This window comes from Bactrocera dorsalis, chromosome 4, assembly GCF_023373825.1.
Source record: "Bactrocera dorsalis isolate Fly_Bdor chromosome 4, ASM2337382v1, whole genome shotgun sequence".
Taxonomy (NCBI): Eukaryota; Metazoa; Arthropoda; class Insecta; order Diptera; family Tephritidae; genus Bactrocera; species Bactrocera dorsalis.
Window position 1 is genome coordinate 22,846,026 of NC_064306.1, and position 12,320 is coordinate 22,858,345.

The 12,320-nt window shown below is 35.3% G+C and overlaps 2 protein-coding genes across 4 annotated transcripts; one reads left to right on the top strand and one right to left on the bottom strand.

Moving 5' to 3' along the window:
• Nucleotides 1-5,180: 5,180 nt before the first annotated feature.
• On the top strand, nucleotides 5,181-6,887 carry LOC125778075 (uncharacterized). Of its 2 annotated transcripts, XM_049454363.1 has the most exons (4): nucleotides 5,181-5,687; nucleotides 5,747-6,114; nucleotides 6,171-6,445; nucleotides 6,549-6,686. In XM_049454363.1, exons 1-4 carry the CDS (start codon nucleotides 5,392-5,394, stop codon nucleotides 6,558-6,560), a joined length of 951 nt encoding a protein of 316 aa, XP_049310320.1. In that variant the 5' UTR covers nucleotides 5,181-5,391; the 3' UTR covers nucleotides 6,561-6,686. The 2 variants fall into 2 exon arrangements, with proteins under 2 accessions (XP_049310320.1, XP_049310319.1); XM_049454362.1 differs by having other exon boundaries at nucleotides 5,278-5,687; nucleotides 6,171-6,887.
• A 124-nt stretch (nucleotides 6,888-7,011) lies between these two features.
• On the bottom strand, nucleotides 7,012-8,375 carry LOC125778081 (transcription factor Adf-1-like). Of its 2 annotated transcripts, XM_049454370.1 has the most exons (4): nucleotides 7,929-8,356; nucleotides 7,675-7,831; nucleotides 7,594-7,617; nucleotides 7,012-7,148 (listed from the first exon to the last, which is right to left on the bottom strand). In XM_049454370.1, the coding sequence occupies exons 1-4, from the start codon at nucleotides 8,059-8,061 to the stop codon at nucleotides 7,139-7,141; spliced, it is 324 nt and encodes a 107-aa protein (XP_049310327.1). In that variant the 5' UTR covers nucleotides 8,062-8,356; the 3' UTR covers nucleotides 7,012-7,138. The 2 variants fall into 2 exon arrangements, with proteins under 2 accessions (XP_049310327.1, XP_049310326.1); XM_049454369.1 differs by lacking the exon at nucleotides 7,012-7,148 and having other exon boundaries at nucleotides 7,177-7,617; nucleotides 7,929-8,375.
• Between the last annotated feature and the right edge of the window lie 3,945 nt (nucleotides 8,376-12,320).

Genomic DNA, 12,320 nt, shown 5'->3' on the forward strand with positions numbered 1-12,320 from the left:
TAGGAACTTAAAAAATCTGAATAATTAGTTGTATTAAAAATTGTATAAAATTTCATTCGCCTATCTGAAAAACTGACAAATCAATTTTTACGATCCCTAAAATACTTCGGCTCAAAAATCGCCGGCTCGAAACAGGTTTAAGACATATAGTTTCTTGAACAAAGTTGCAAGGAATGATTCGTAGAACATTTCCCTCATACACGTTTTTGCGTTCTCAAGCACTCTGTAAATCGACCCACTAAGGTGTACATATATCGGCATGTAAAAAATGGTTCTTTGGGGATAATACAATTAAATGAAACGTATACCTACATAGAAGGAAATAAATATAAGACAAGAAGTAGTAAGATATGAAGAATTTTAACCAGCGGCAAATATTACCGTATGTAAGTATCTACAATGCAATGGTTTGAGTTAGAGGCGAGTGAAGTTTTAGAAGGTGCAAAATTGTTTTACTCTTACATATCTTTGATATTATCGATTATTTTCGCGCTTTTTATACCCTAAACAAGATATAGTAAGTTTGCAACTATGTTTTTGTTGGAGATGCTCTGAAGTATATATTTATATATGTATATAATGGGTGATCCAAGTAAAGGTACATTTTCAATAGCCTTTTTTTGACTGATCACGCGTGAGTCGTGTCGAGCTGTCATGTTATTTTTATTCAGTATTGTTTTGAAAGCACGCAGTGAGGAAAAGAGTCGATTCGACGCCGTTGGTATCAACTCGGACTGACGTATAAAACGACTTCGTACATTTTACGTCGAGATTTTAAATTGAAAGAGTACAAAATACAGCTTGTGCACGAACTGAAGCCGCTCGACCCCAACCGACATTGAAGATCCAACGTTCTTGAGCCAAATTTTGCCCAGCAATGGAGGCCATTTCTGGCTCAATAGCTATGTAAGCAAGCAAAATTGCCGCATTTGGGACGAGCAACCGAAAGAGATTCAAGAGCTGTTACTTTATTCAAACAAAAAAAAAAACGCTTAAGTGTTGTTTGTGAGCCGGTGGAATCATCGGTCCATTTCTTTAAATTTAATTCCGGTGAGAACGTAACCATCAGTAGCGACTTTTATCCCACCTTGATAAAAGCGGGCAACATTTGAAAGAGATAAAAAAACAAATGCCGAAGAATGCCTTTCGAGTGAACAAACTTTCCCCATTAAACTTGAAGTTTCCGTAATTTTTCTTTAAAAAAGTATGGAACCTCGAAATATATTACCCTCTAGTTTCATGAGAGATATTAAGGCTTCAAAATATCAAAATATCCACAAATAATTTTATGTGTCTATAAAATGAGGTGACCTTCTTACGATAACAACCGAGCGTATTGAATTATCGTTCATTAATATGAGAGTGTGTGAACGCTCTGTACAAAGTAGATGTCGCACGAACTCCCATTAATTGAAGAAGATCGTCTTCTTTGGTCTTCTGGTTCCCACCGTTCTTTTAAAAAAGATTTGCAAAAATCTTTAAAGCTAATTATAGTTTCGGTTGAAGTGTTTTTGTACCGTTTTTTAATTATGCTTTAAAATCGTTTCGACGCTGTCGACACCATGTGAAATATACATACATATAGCACAGAGAAGCAAATAAAAGCAAATGTTAAGGGCTACAACTATTAAAAAACTCTGTAAGAATAATTTCCATGTCAATTAATTGAATTGCACTGGGGCTTGAACAAATTGTTGCTTATTTAGGAAAGTTTTTCAGCGCGTTTGTACATGCATACACACATTTGTATGAAAAAAAAACTGATGTATGTATACATTTTGTGTATATGTGCCGTAATTGACATTTTTTTGTTATTTCAGTTGACATTTAGTGCTCCGAGGTAAACACATACATACATATGTACATTGTTTTCATATCAAATCGTTTTTTAGCATTAAAAAATACCACTCAAATTGACTTGTCTGACACTGACATATTTGTTTGATATTTTACGATGTGCAATATGTACCTACAGAACCCCAATTTGTTGTATATTTGTTAATAACGGTGATTTATACACATAGCGCACTCAACAGTTGCGACAGTTTACACATTTCAAAAAGTTGCACCTGAGTGATATGTATTCTTAATAGATGTCATGCAAGTGTCAATTACGATGGTGAAAGCCAAGCAACGAGAAAATAAACGGTACATGTCCATTAGTGCTCGCAACCATGGCTATGAAAATAATTTTCGCTTTTGCTTAAAATATCTCTGCGATAATTTTAATATAATTTATGTTTTGCTTGATTCAAAAACAAAAGTCAAAAGCCCTCAGTCACATTTTAGCCGATATACTAGTTACATAGCTACATCTCTCAGAATACCCAGCCATCAACGTGTATTAGTGAGAGAGGAGTACTACCACTGCGCGGGACCTGAACTCATTACCGGTTTCGGTGAAAATTTAATTAAATAACTACTATTTTAAGCAAGCCAATTTAATTTTCACGATTCCTGATGATTTTTCTAGAAGTTAATTTAGATATCCGCGGCATAACCGATTATCAACTGTTGGAGCGTATCTGAATAATATATGTTCTTAAAGAAGTGCGAATTATGAACATATTCTCTTTCCCCATATTTTGTAAAGAGCTTGTGTTGGTCAAATTTGGAATTTGCTGGCACATGTGTATCTCGAATATGCGTAAAATTGCACCATAAATACGATTAGTTTTAACAATTCAAGTGTGACGCGATCTGATGATAGGTATGGCAGAGCACATCTCTCTAACTCTACTGCTGTTGAACCAAGTATAGAACAGATTTCCTCGGTGACATTTAGGGGTGATTAAAAGAAATACATTAAGTCATTTATATTTGTTATTATTAATCCATAACCCACCAATTTGACACGGGCGGTCACAATGAGAAGGATACATTAGGTAGTCGAAAAAGTCTTTTCATATTTCTAATCAAACCTCAACTTATTATACCCTGAACAGGGTATATTAAGTTTGTCACGAAGTTTGTAACACCCAGAAACAAACGTCGGATACCCTATTAAGTATATATATGTATATATAAAAAATCAGTATGTTGAACTGAGTAGATTTGGCCATGTCCGTCTGTCCGTCTGTCGGTATATATACGAACTAGTCCCTCAGTTTTTAAGATATCGTTTTGAAATTTTGCAAACGTCATTTTCTCTTCAAGAAGCCGCTCATTTGTCGGAACTGCCGATATCGGACCACTACAACATATAGCTGCTATACAAACTGAACGATCGGAATCAAGTTCTTGTATGGAAAACTTTCACATTTAACAATGTATCTTCACAGAAGTTGGCACATGTTATCTTCTAAGATCTAAGATCTCCGAAGAAATTGTTAAGATCGGTTAAGTATAGCTCCCATACAAACTGAGTGATCGGAGTGAAATGCTTGCTTGGGAAACTTTCTCATTTGACGTGGTATCTTCACTAAATTTGGCAGGGATTACTGCTTAAGGTAATAATATAATCTCCGAAAAAATTGTTCAAATCTCATTACTATAGCATATAGCTTCCATACAAACTGAACACATAGTTACTAAAAGAAATGCACCTGTGAAGGGTATATTAGCTTCGGTGTTGCCGAAGTGCACAATTTTTCTTGTTTTTTTTGTTTTATTTATACTAAGGAGGAGTCATGTGTAGATGATATTGATATCATCGGTCTCAACACCCGCGCCGTTAGTTGTGCTTTCTCCAGACTGAACAAGGAAGCAACACAAATGGGTCTGGCAGTGAACGAGGGCAAGACGAAATATCTCCTGTCATCAAACAAACAGTCGTCGCACTCGTGACTTGGCCGTCACGTCATTGTTGACAGTCATAACTTTGAAATTGTAGATAATTTCGTCTATTTAGGAACCAGCATTAAAACCACCAACAATGTCAGCTTTGAAATCCAACGCAGGATAACTCTTGCCAACAGGTGCTACTTCGGACTGAGTAGGCAATTGAAAAGTAAAGTCCTCTCTCGACGAACAAAAGTCACTCATTTTTCCCATCCCGCTGTATGGTCCAGAGGCATGGACGATGAAAACATCTGATGAGTCGGCGTAGCGAGTTTTCGAGAGAAAGGTTTTGCGAAAGATTTATGATCCATTACGCGTTGGCCTAGGCGAATATCGCTTTCGATGGAACGATGCGCCGTATGAGATATACGACCATATTGATATAGTTCAGCGAATAACATGGCAGCGGCAGCGCTGGCTAGGTCATGTCGTACGTGTGGACGAAAACACTCCAGCTCTGAAAGTATTCGACGCAGTACCCGCCACGGGAAGCAGAGGAAGAGGAAGACCTCCACTCCGTTGGAAGGACCAAGTTGAGAAGGACCTGGCTTTGCTTGGAATATCTAATTGGCGCCACGTAGTGAAGAGAAGAAACGACTGGCGCGCTGTTGTTGACTCGGCTATAATCGCGTAAGCGGTGTCTACGCCAGTAAAGAAGAAGAAGAATAAATATATAAACAAATATGTATGTACCATTTTGGTCGACTACTTTTTGCTATTTTCCGCTAGAGACATTATTCCATCAGTGTAAATCGAAATTTCGAAATTTACAGAACGGAAGCGAGCGAACCATTTCACTATGGTCGGAAACATCACTTTTCTTGGCCAAAACTATTAAAACTTAAAATAACGGAATTTTTAACTGGAATTTGAAGTTGCAGTATAATTTAAGTGTTTTTGTATAAAATAATATTTTTTTTTTAAATATCAAGATTTAGAATTAAAATAAAAAAAATGTTTACATAAAATTTTTGTTTCTTTTCTTTTTGAGTTTTTATTTTTTTTAGTTCTAAATGAGAAAATATACGATACTTACGAATAAATATGTTGTTTCTGGAAATTGAAAATATAATTTACACACGTATTTACGAAAATATTAAAATTTTATTAAACTCTTTAATTTAAATACAATTCATTATCCAAAAATGTATTTTCCTGTTCAAGTTCTTCTGGATAATCGTCCTCGTCGCCCTCGTCGTCATCCATATTTTCTAAATTCTCAGTCGCACATGTTTCACCGATATCCTCACAATACAATTATTCCTTTACTTCTAGTGGCAGCGTTAAACGCTTCCTTTGGCGCACACGTGTATTTAAGCGAAGAGATGAAATTAATCGATCCGATGTGTCAAGAGCTCTATGAAATACATCGAAAAGATTATCAATGCGGCTAGTCTTAAGCTCTAGTTATGCATGCTTGACTCAACTCAGCTTCGAAAAAGGTGACTTGTGAAACGTAACTGCTATTATACTAAACACAGCGCGTAGAAATCAGCTGTTTTTGAATGTTGAGAGAGCACACAAACGTGACATTTTACTTGATATGTGAAGCTTGTGAAAATTTAATCAATATTAAAACAAATTGTTTTGTTGAATATATTAACTTTAATAATGGATAGTGATTTATTCCATGAACTATTATATTTAAATATTCTTCGCCTTCAAAGAAGAAAAGTATTAAGAAGACGTAAACGCCGCTGGTCCGTTCATCCAGCAAATCGGGATAGAAACCCAAATGGTTTCTTCTGGAAGAACTTTTTAAAATTAAAAGAAGACGACCAAAAACTATTTGCTTTAACACGGATGAATCGGCCAGTATACAACCTTCTTTTAAATATTATTAGTCCGTTTTTAAAAAAACCAAAACAACAAATTGGCGTCGAGGAGCGAGTGGTTATAACTTTAATGTAAGTAAAATCCTTGAAGTACATATATTCATTTAATTGTATTCTCATTTATTTTTTAGGTACCTCGCTTATGGAACACCTTTTGAGATCATAGCCTCGATGCATAAATTAGGGAAAACAACAGTGCGGAATATCGTACTTGAAACGTGTGAAATATTTTGGTTACACCTGTGCCCGATATACCTTAGCGAGCCAACTACCGCACAATATAAAGACATTGCTGCAGATTTTTTAAAACTGTGGAATATACCCAACTGCGTCGGAGCAATTGACGGGAAGCATATAGCTATTATTCGTCCACAAAATTCAGGCTCGTTATTTTATAACTATAAAAAGTTTTATAGTATAGTTTTAATGGCATCCTGCGACGCTCGGTATACGTTCACCTCTGCCAGCATTGGTAGCTATGGCGGACAAAGTGACGGAGGTATTTTAAAAGATTTGCAATATTTCAATATTTACTTATTTTTATTTTATTTCAAGGTGTCTTTCAGCAAACTAAATTTGGTCAAGCACTCTTGGAAAACAAATTGCCACTACCACCAAGAGCTCCATTATGGAATGGATCCTCAACAGATTTTCCACATTTTTTTGTGGCCGACGCAGCGTTCCCATTGAAGGAAAACTTAATGCGACCTTACCCCGGTGCACAGCTGCCACGAAACAAAGCTATTTTCAATTACCGGTTATCCCGAGCTCGTAGAGTAATCGAAAATAGCTTTGGTATTTTAACTGCTCGATGGCGTGTTCTACGAAAGGTAATAGACTTTAGCCCAAAGAACTGCGAAACAATTGTGTTAACCTGTCTGGTTCTTCACAATTTTGTAATGTTGAATGACCATGATCGTTGGTATTGTCCAGATACATTTGTAGACACAGACACCGCAGACCATGGAATATTGGAGGGAGAATGGCGTGAAGATTTAGAGAGTGTTGGAGGTGCATTACATTCAATAAGTACAACTCGACGCAATGCATCTAGTTTCGCATTCCGTCTAAGGGATTTTTTGGCAGATTATTTTATAAATCAGGGAGCGGTTTCATTTCAAGAAGATCGTATTTAGTGTATAGCAATGTTTGTGTATTTTATGCATTTGAAATATATACATATTTTTATGTATAAAATTGTAATCTAAATATCTTTATACTATACTTTTTGTTACGTTAACTTTTTTGTGATATTTTATTAAACCATGGATATATCTATAAATATTGTTTTATTTACTGAAAAAGATGGTAATTATCTGTATTAGGAAGATTACACAGGCATATGGCAATATGGACACAATAAATAAAAGACATACAAAATTAAAGAGTTATAAAAACAAATTATTTTATTTTTTCAAAAACATTCTTAAAACCCTTTTGAACATTCTTAAAACTATTTTTGAAAAATGAGATACATTGTTGTTTCTTATGTCTAGGTAACAAGCGTTTTAAACATTTTAAAACTATTTTTGAAAAATGAGATACATTGTTGTTTCCTATGTCTAGGCAACAAGCGTTTTAAACATTTTTACATATTAATTCAATATCTGTATAAAACAACAAACAAATGATTTAAAAATAAAAAAAAAAAAATTATTCGGGTTCCGATTTAATAGCAAATAACGAATTTGTTAAAACTTGTATTGCTTTCATTTGCTTTACCTCGCTCATACCGTTCATGATAGAGGTCAACATAACACCAAACGACCTCACCGCCTCGCTGCAATTGCTCCTCTCTGCACACATGCTTTTGTATAGCTCGCACGCTTCTTTGAAACAGCTGTCGTCATCGCTGTTTGTTTTTTTGACTCTTTTCCGGATCGGAGTTGAAGACGACAACTCCGAAGGTGACGATAAAATAGTCGGAGAACTTTCAAAAGTAAATGGCTCAAACAGCTCCTGCGAATATATATCTTCTAAAATGTTTGTGGTGCAGCGATTTCTGTAAAAGGGAAATAAATATTTAATACGTATAAAATATTAAAAAAGATTAACTTACGGTCTGGGCTGTATATATAGTTTTAAAAAGCTCATATTATCGAACAATGGCCAGGTTTCGGTGTTACTCGCCCCACTTCCTGATGGTGACTCCATTTTCCTTACTTCCCTACTGAATCTCTCCCTTAGAGTCAGCCACCTCTTCGAACATTGCTCATCTGTAAAATAAACCCAACATAAACTATTAAATTCTACCTATATATATACATATATACAAAATATATTAAAATCTAATAAATAATAACAATTACTTACCAGTAGCACCTAGCTCCTTTGCCACGCTTACCCACGCAGCCTTCTTTTTGCTCGGCACCCGGTAGCCTACGCAGGCCTTGTTATATAAAATTTCACGCGCACGCACTTCTTCTATTACTTTTTCGTCATTCATTGTGATTTTTTTGATTTATTTCTGGCAAATTAAATTTAGATTAAAATGAAATGATGAAAATGATGTGAATCGTTCAATTTGAAAAAGCGAGGGAAAGAACCGAGCTGACACTCTCTGAAATGTCAAAATAAAGGGAGAGAGCAAAGATGCCACTCTCTGAAATGTCAACGTAACTTGAAATTCTAAATTCAACAGACTTTCAAGTCAAGTCAAGCGTTCGGTAATCAAATACATGCAAGGCTCATTAAACAGATCTTTTATGTGACAGTTCTCAAGTCTGGCTAGGTCAAGTCAAGCATGCATAACTGGAGCTTTACGTGCATGGTGCAGTCTGTCGCTTTTATATATTTTGTTTCGTGACTCAGCTGCATCCTCTCCGAAGTAACCAACAGGAAGTGGTGTATTCTGCATTATTTGCTTTGAGTGAACTATAACTTTATGTACTGTGGGAGTCATTGGCAACCAGGGGTACTTGCTTTGATATAATTGACCAGTTTGAAAGCAATACTCTTCAAATTTATCCAAATTTAGGGAAAATTGACAAGATAAACATATTAATATTATTCTCATTCGAAATATTAATTCAGTGTCTACTCCTAAAATTTTCGAAAATTTATCATATTCCGTAAATGCTCTTCGCGACGTGTTGCCGTCATTTGTGGAACCACAACCACCTGCTTTCGGAACATCAACATGAAGACTTAGTTCTTTCCACAACTCATTACGGATATAGTTTTTTCTTATCTTAATTGCATCTTTAACTTCCTCCGATCTAATTTGCCATTTCTTTACTTCCATCTTGTTTCCTAAATGTAGTACGAACTCAAAAAATGTAATCCAGGAGTGCAGTGGACTAATTCCCTACTTTAGATTTCCATCGATAGGATGAAATTTTACGCTGTTATAATCTGTGACTTTAACAAAGTTAGTTTGGGTTCCATGGCATATTGGACATTTTTGATTTGATTTTGTATCGGTTAAAACATTCAAAACTTTTCCATCTATAACAGTTAAAAACACTCTGAACGTTATTTCGATTATCTTACCAGCTTCGATTTCAACACGTAAGTTTTCAAGCTCTTGAATTTGTTATTTAAGTCAGCAGCTTCTCTTGTTATCACTTCCTTAGTTTCACTCGTGTATTCTAATTTTAAAGGCCGACAAAATCTTGTGGACTGCGGAAAACAATTATTCCAAATCGGGGCTCCCGCGCTACTCAAGAGTCTCAAGGGAATCACTGTTGTGGCCAAAAGACATGAATCAGCATTTCGTGATGTACTTTGATCAAGGAAAGATTGCTTATATTGAGATTGACCAGAGCTGCTGTCAAAACCGGAGCTAAATATCATTTCCGTTGATATGAAGTTACCCGTAATTGTCGCAAATACTTCCTTTTGCATATCTATAATTCTTTTAGCCGTATGGTTTAAAAGCATTTGTAAAGGAACCTTTGCACATTTGTCATCTACAAGTACACCATCGGGTCTGCACTTACTTTTTATTGCTAATATATTATCATAGGGTGGATAAATATTAGCGTTACGTTCCTTGCTAGAAGTCCGGATGGAACAGTATTGGCTCTTCGAAAAATTGTTTTCGAGAAGAAATGCTAACGCTTCCTCATCAGACATTACAATAGGTGCTTTTACATCATCGACATATAGCTTCCTAATCTTGGATGGTCTTGATGGACTTTCGATGGTTTCTTTTAAAACAACTGCCAAATCTACTTGTCCTCCTTTTCGAGCCGAAATTGATGCTGCTTGAACTAACAGATATGTTTCGTTGTGTTCTGACATCGAGAGGTTTGCTGCTTGTCTTCTCTTACTTCGTTTAGATTTCTCAGAGTACTTAAGTTGCGGGCGTCCAGTTAGTGATACAATTTTTTCATCTAGGCTTAGTTCTACTGTACATTGAGTCTCTGTGGAAGTGTTTTCTAAATTTATTTGCCTGTTTATTACAGTTTCTGAACAAAGCCAGCCAGAATATTTAATTTTAAAATCATCTAATCTTCTATGACACTTTTCCCACTTTGCACACAAATTATTGTTAAGCATGCGTGTTTTTTTGTTAAATACTTATAGCATTCATCTGAAATGTTATCGGCTCCACATTTTTGTATAAAATAATTTATTAGTGCGTCCATATTTTTTTCTTTCTTCTGCTTGGTCAACCAAATATCAAAAACTGCTGAATTCTGTAAACAAATAACGACTGAAAAAAAAAAATTTACTCAAAAACCGCAAAAAACCGCAAATCGAGATAAACATTTTCAAAAACTAAATACAAAGTAATTTTGGTTTTTAATTTTATGCTTAACACACCTAAACAAAATGTGTTAAGCTTACTCAAACTTAAAAAATAAAAAAAATTCCAAAATGTTAAAGACTTTTGGAAAAAGTTATTTTATTTTTTAGAGTATCCAACTTTTGAGTATTATATTTTACAAAATTAATAAACTTACCATCACCTTCGTGTTCCATTTAAACTTTTATTTAACACGCTTTGTTTTCAGCTTTAACAAGCAATTGAAGTAAGCACTATAAAACACCGAACGCAATTATGTTTACAAATGAAGCACACAAATTCAACTTCGATGACTCACCGAAGAACGGTGAATTGCATATTACAACTACAAAATTCATTTTTGGTTGTTTTGGAGCGTTGACTACTAGATTTCAGAAACAACAACATAGTTCGGGACTGCAAACATTTTGACTTTTGGCCAAAGAAATGAAATTTCCGACCATAGTGCATTGTTATGCTACGAGTACACGAACTGATGTAACATCGTCTCCCTAAACTTCACAAATTTCATTGGTGGCTTGCGTGGCATTTTTTCTTTTTTATACAAAAATTTCAAAATATAACGGATTTCTTCATTTTTTTCACTCAACTGTGTAAGTTTGCTGTAACTCCTTTTCAACTTTCCCGAATTTCATTTTTTTATTTAAATTAAGCTTGAAATCTTACATTTCCAAAAGACAAATCACAATGTGATTGGTAGCACTTGAGATATACGACTGCAATGACATCTATTGACATAAGACTTTTTCGACTACCCAATATATATATAACGGGCGATTTTTTTGAGGTTAGGATTTTCATGCATTAGTATTTGACAGATCACGTGGGATTTCAGACATGGTGTCAAAGAGAAAGATGCTCAGTATGCTTTGACATTTCATCATGAATAGACTTACTAACGAGCAACGCTTGCAAATCATTGAATTTTATTACCAAAATCAGTGTTCGGTTCGAAATGTGTTTCGTTTCGTTTTTATCGACAAATTTTGTTCAGCGATGAGGTTGGTTGAATGGCTACGTAAATAAGCAAAATTGCCGCATTTGGGGTGAAGAGCAACCAGAAGCCGTTCAAGAACTGCCCATGCATCCCGAAAAATGCACTGTTTGGTGTGGTTTGTACGCTGGTGGAATCATTGGACCGTATTTTTTCAAAGATGCTGTTGGACGCAACGTTACGGTGAATGGCGATCGCTATCGTTCGATGCTAACAAACTTTTTGTTGCCAAAAATGGAAGAACTGAACTTGGTTGACATGTGGTTTCAACAAGATGGCGCTACATGCCACACAGCTCGCGATTCTATGGCCATTTTGAGGGAAAACTTCGGACAACAATTCATCTCAAGAAATGGACCCGTAAGTTGGCCACCAAGATCATGCGATTTAACGCCTTTAGACTATTTTTTGTGGGGCTACGTCAAGTCTAAAGTCTACAGAAATAAGCCAGCAACTATTCCAGCTTTGGAAGACAACATTTCCGAAGAAATTCGGGCTATTCCGGCCGAAATGCTCGAAAAAGTTGCCCAAAATTGGACTTTCCGAATGGACCACCTAAGACGCAGCCGCGGTCAACATTTAAATGAAATTATCTTCAAAAAGTAAATGTCATGAACCAATCTAACGTTTCAAATAAAGAACCGATGAGATTTTGCAAATTTTATGCGTTTTTTTTAAAAAAAAAGTTATCAAGCTCTTAAAAAATCACCCTTTATAAACAGGGTACTGTATGAGCTTCTTACTACTGAAGCTACGTCAACTAAACTCGGTAAGAACTTTAGATTTGATCATTTCACGTAATATACGTAACCTAACAGAGGACAAAATCAAGTATGAGCCCACTTTTTTGCTTTTTTAAAAAATAAGTGAAATACAATCCCCGAAAACTTGATTTTATTTAGGAGTTGAAGATAGATTCGAAAATTAACAACAATTTCAACAATTGTCTGTTTTGAAT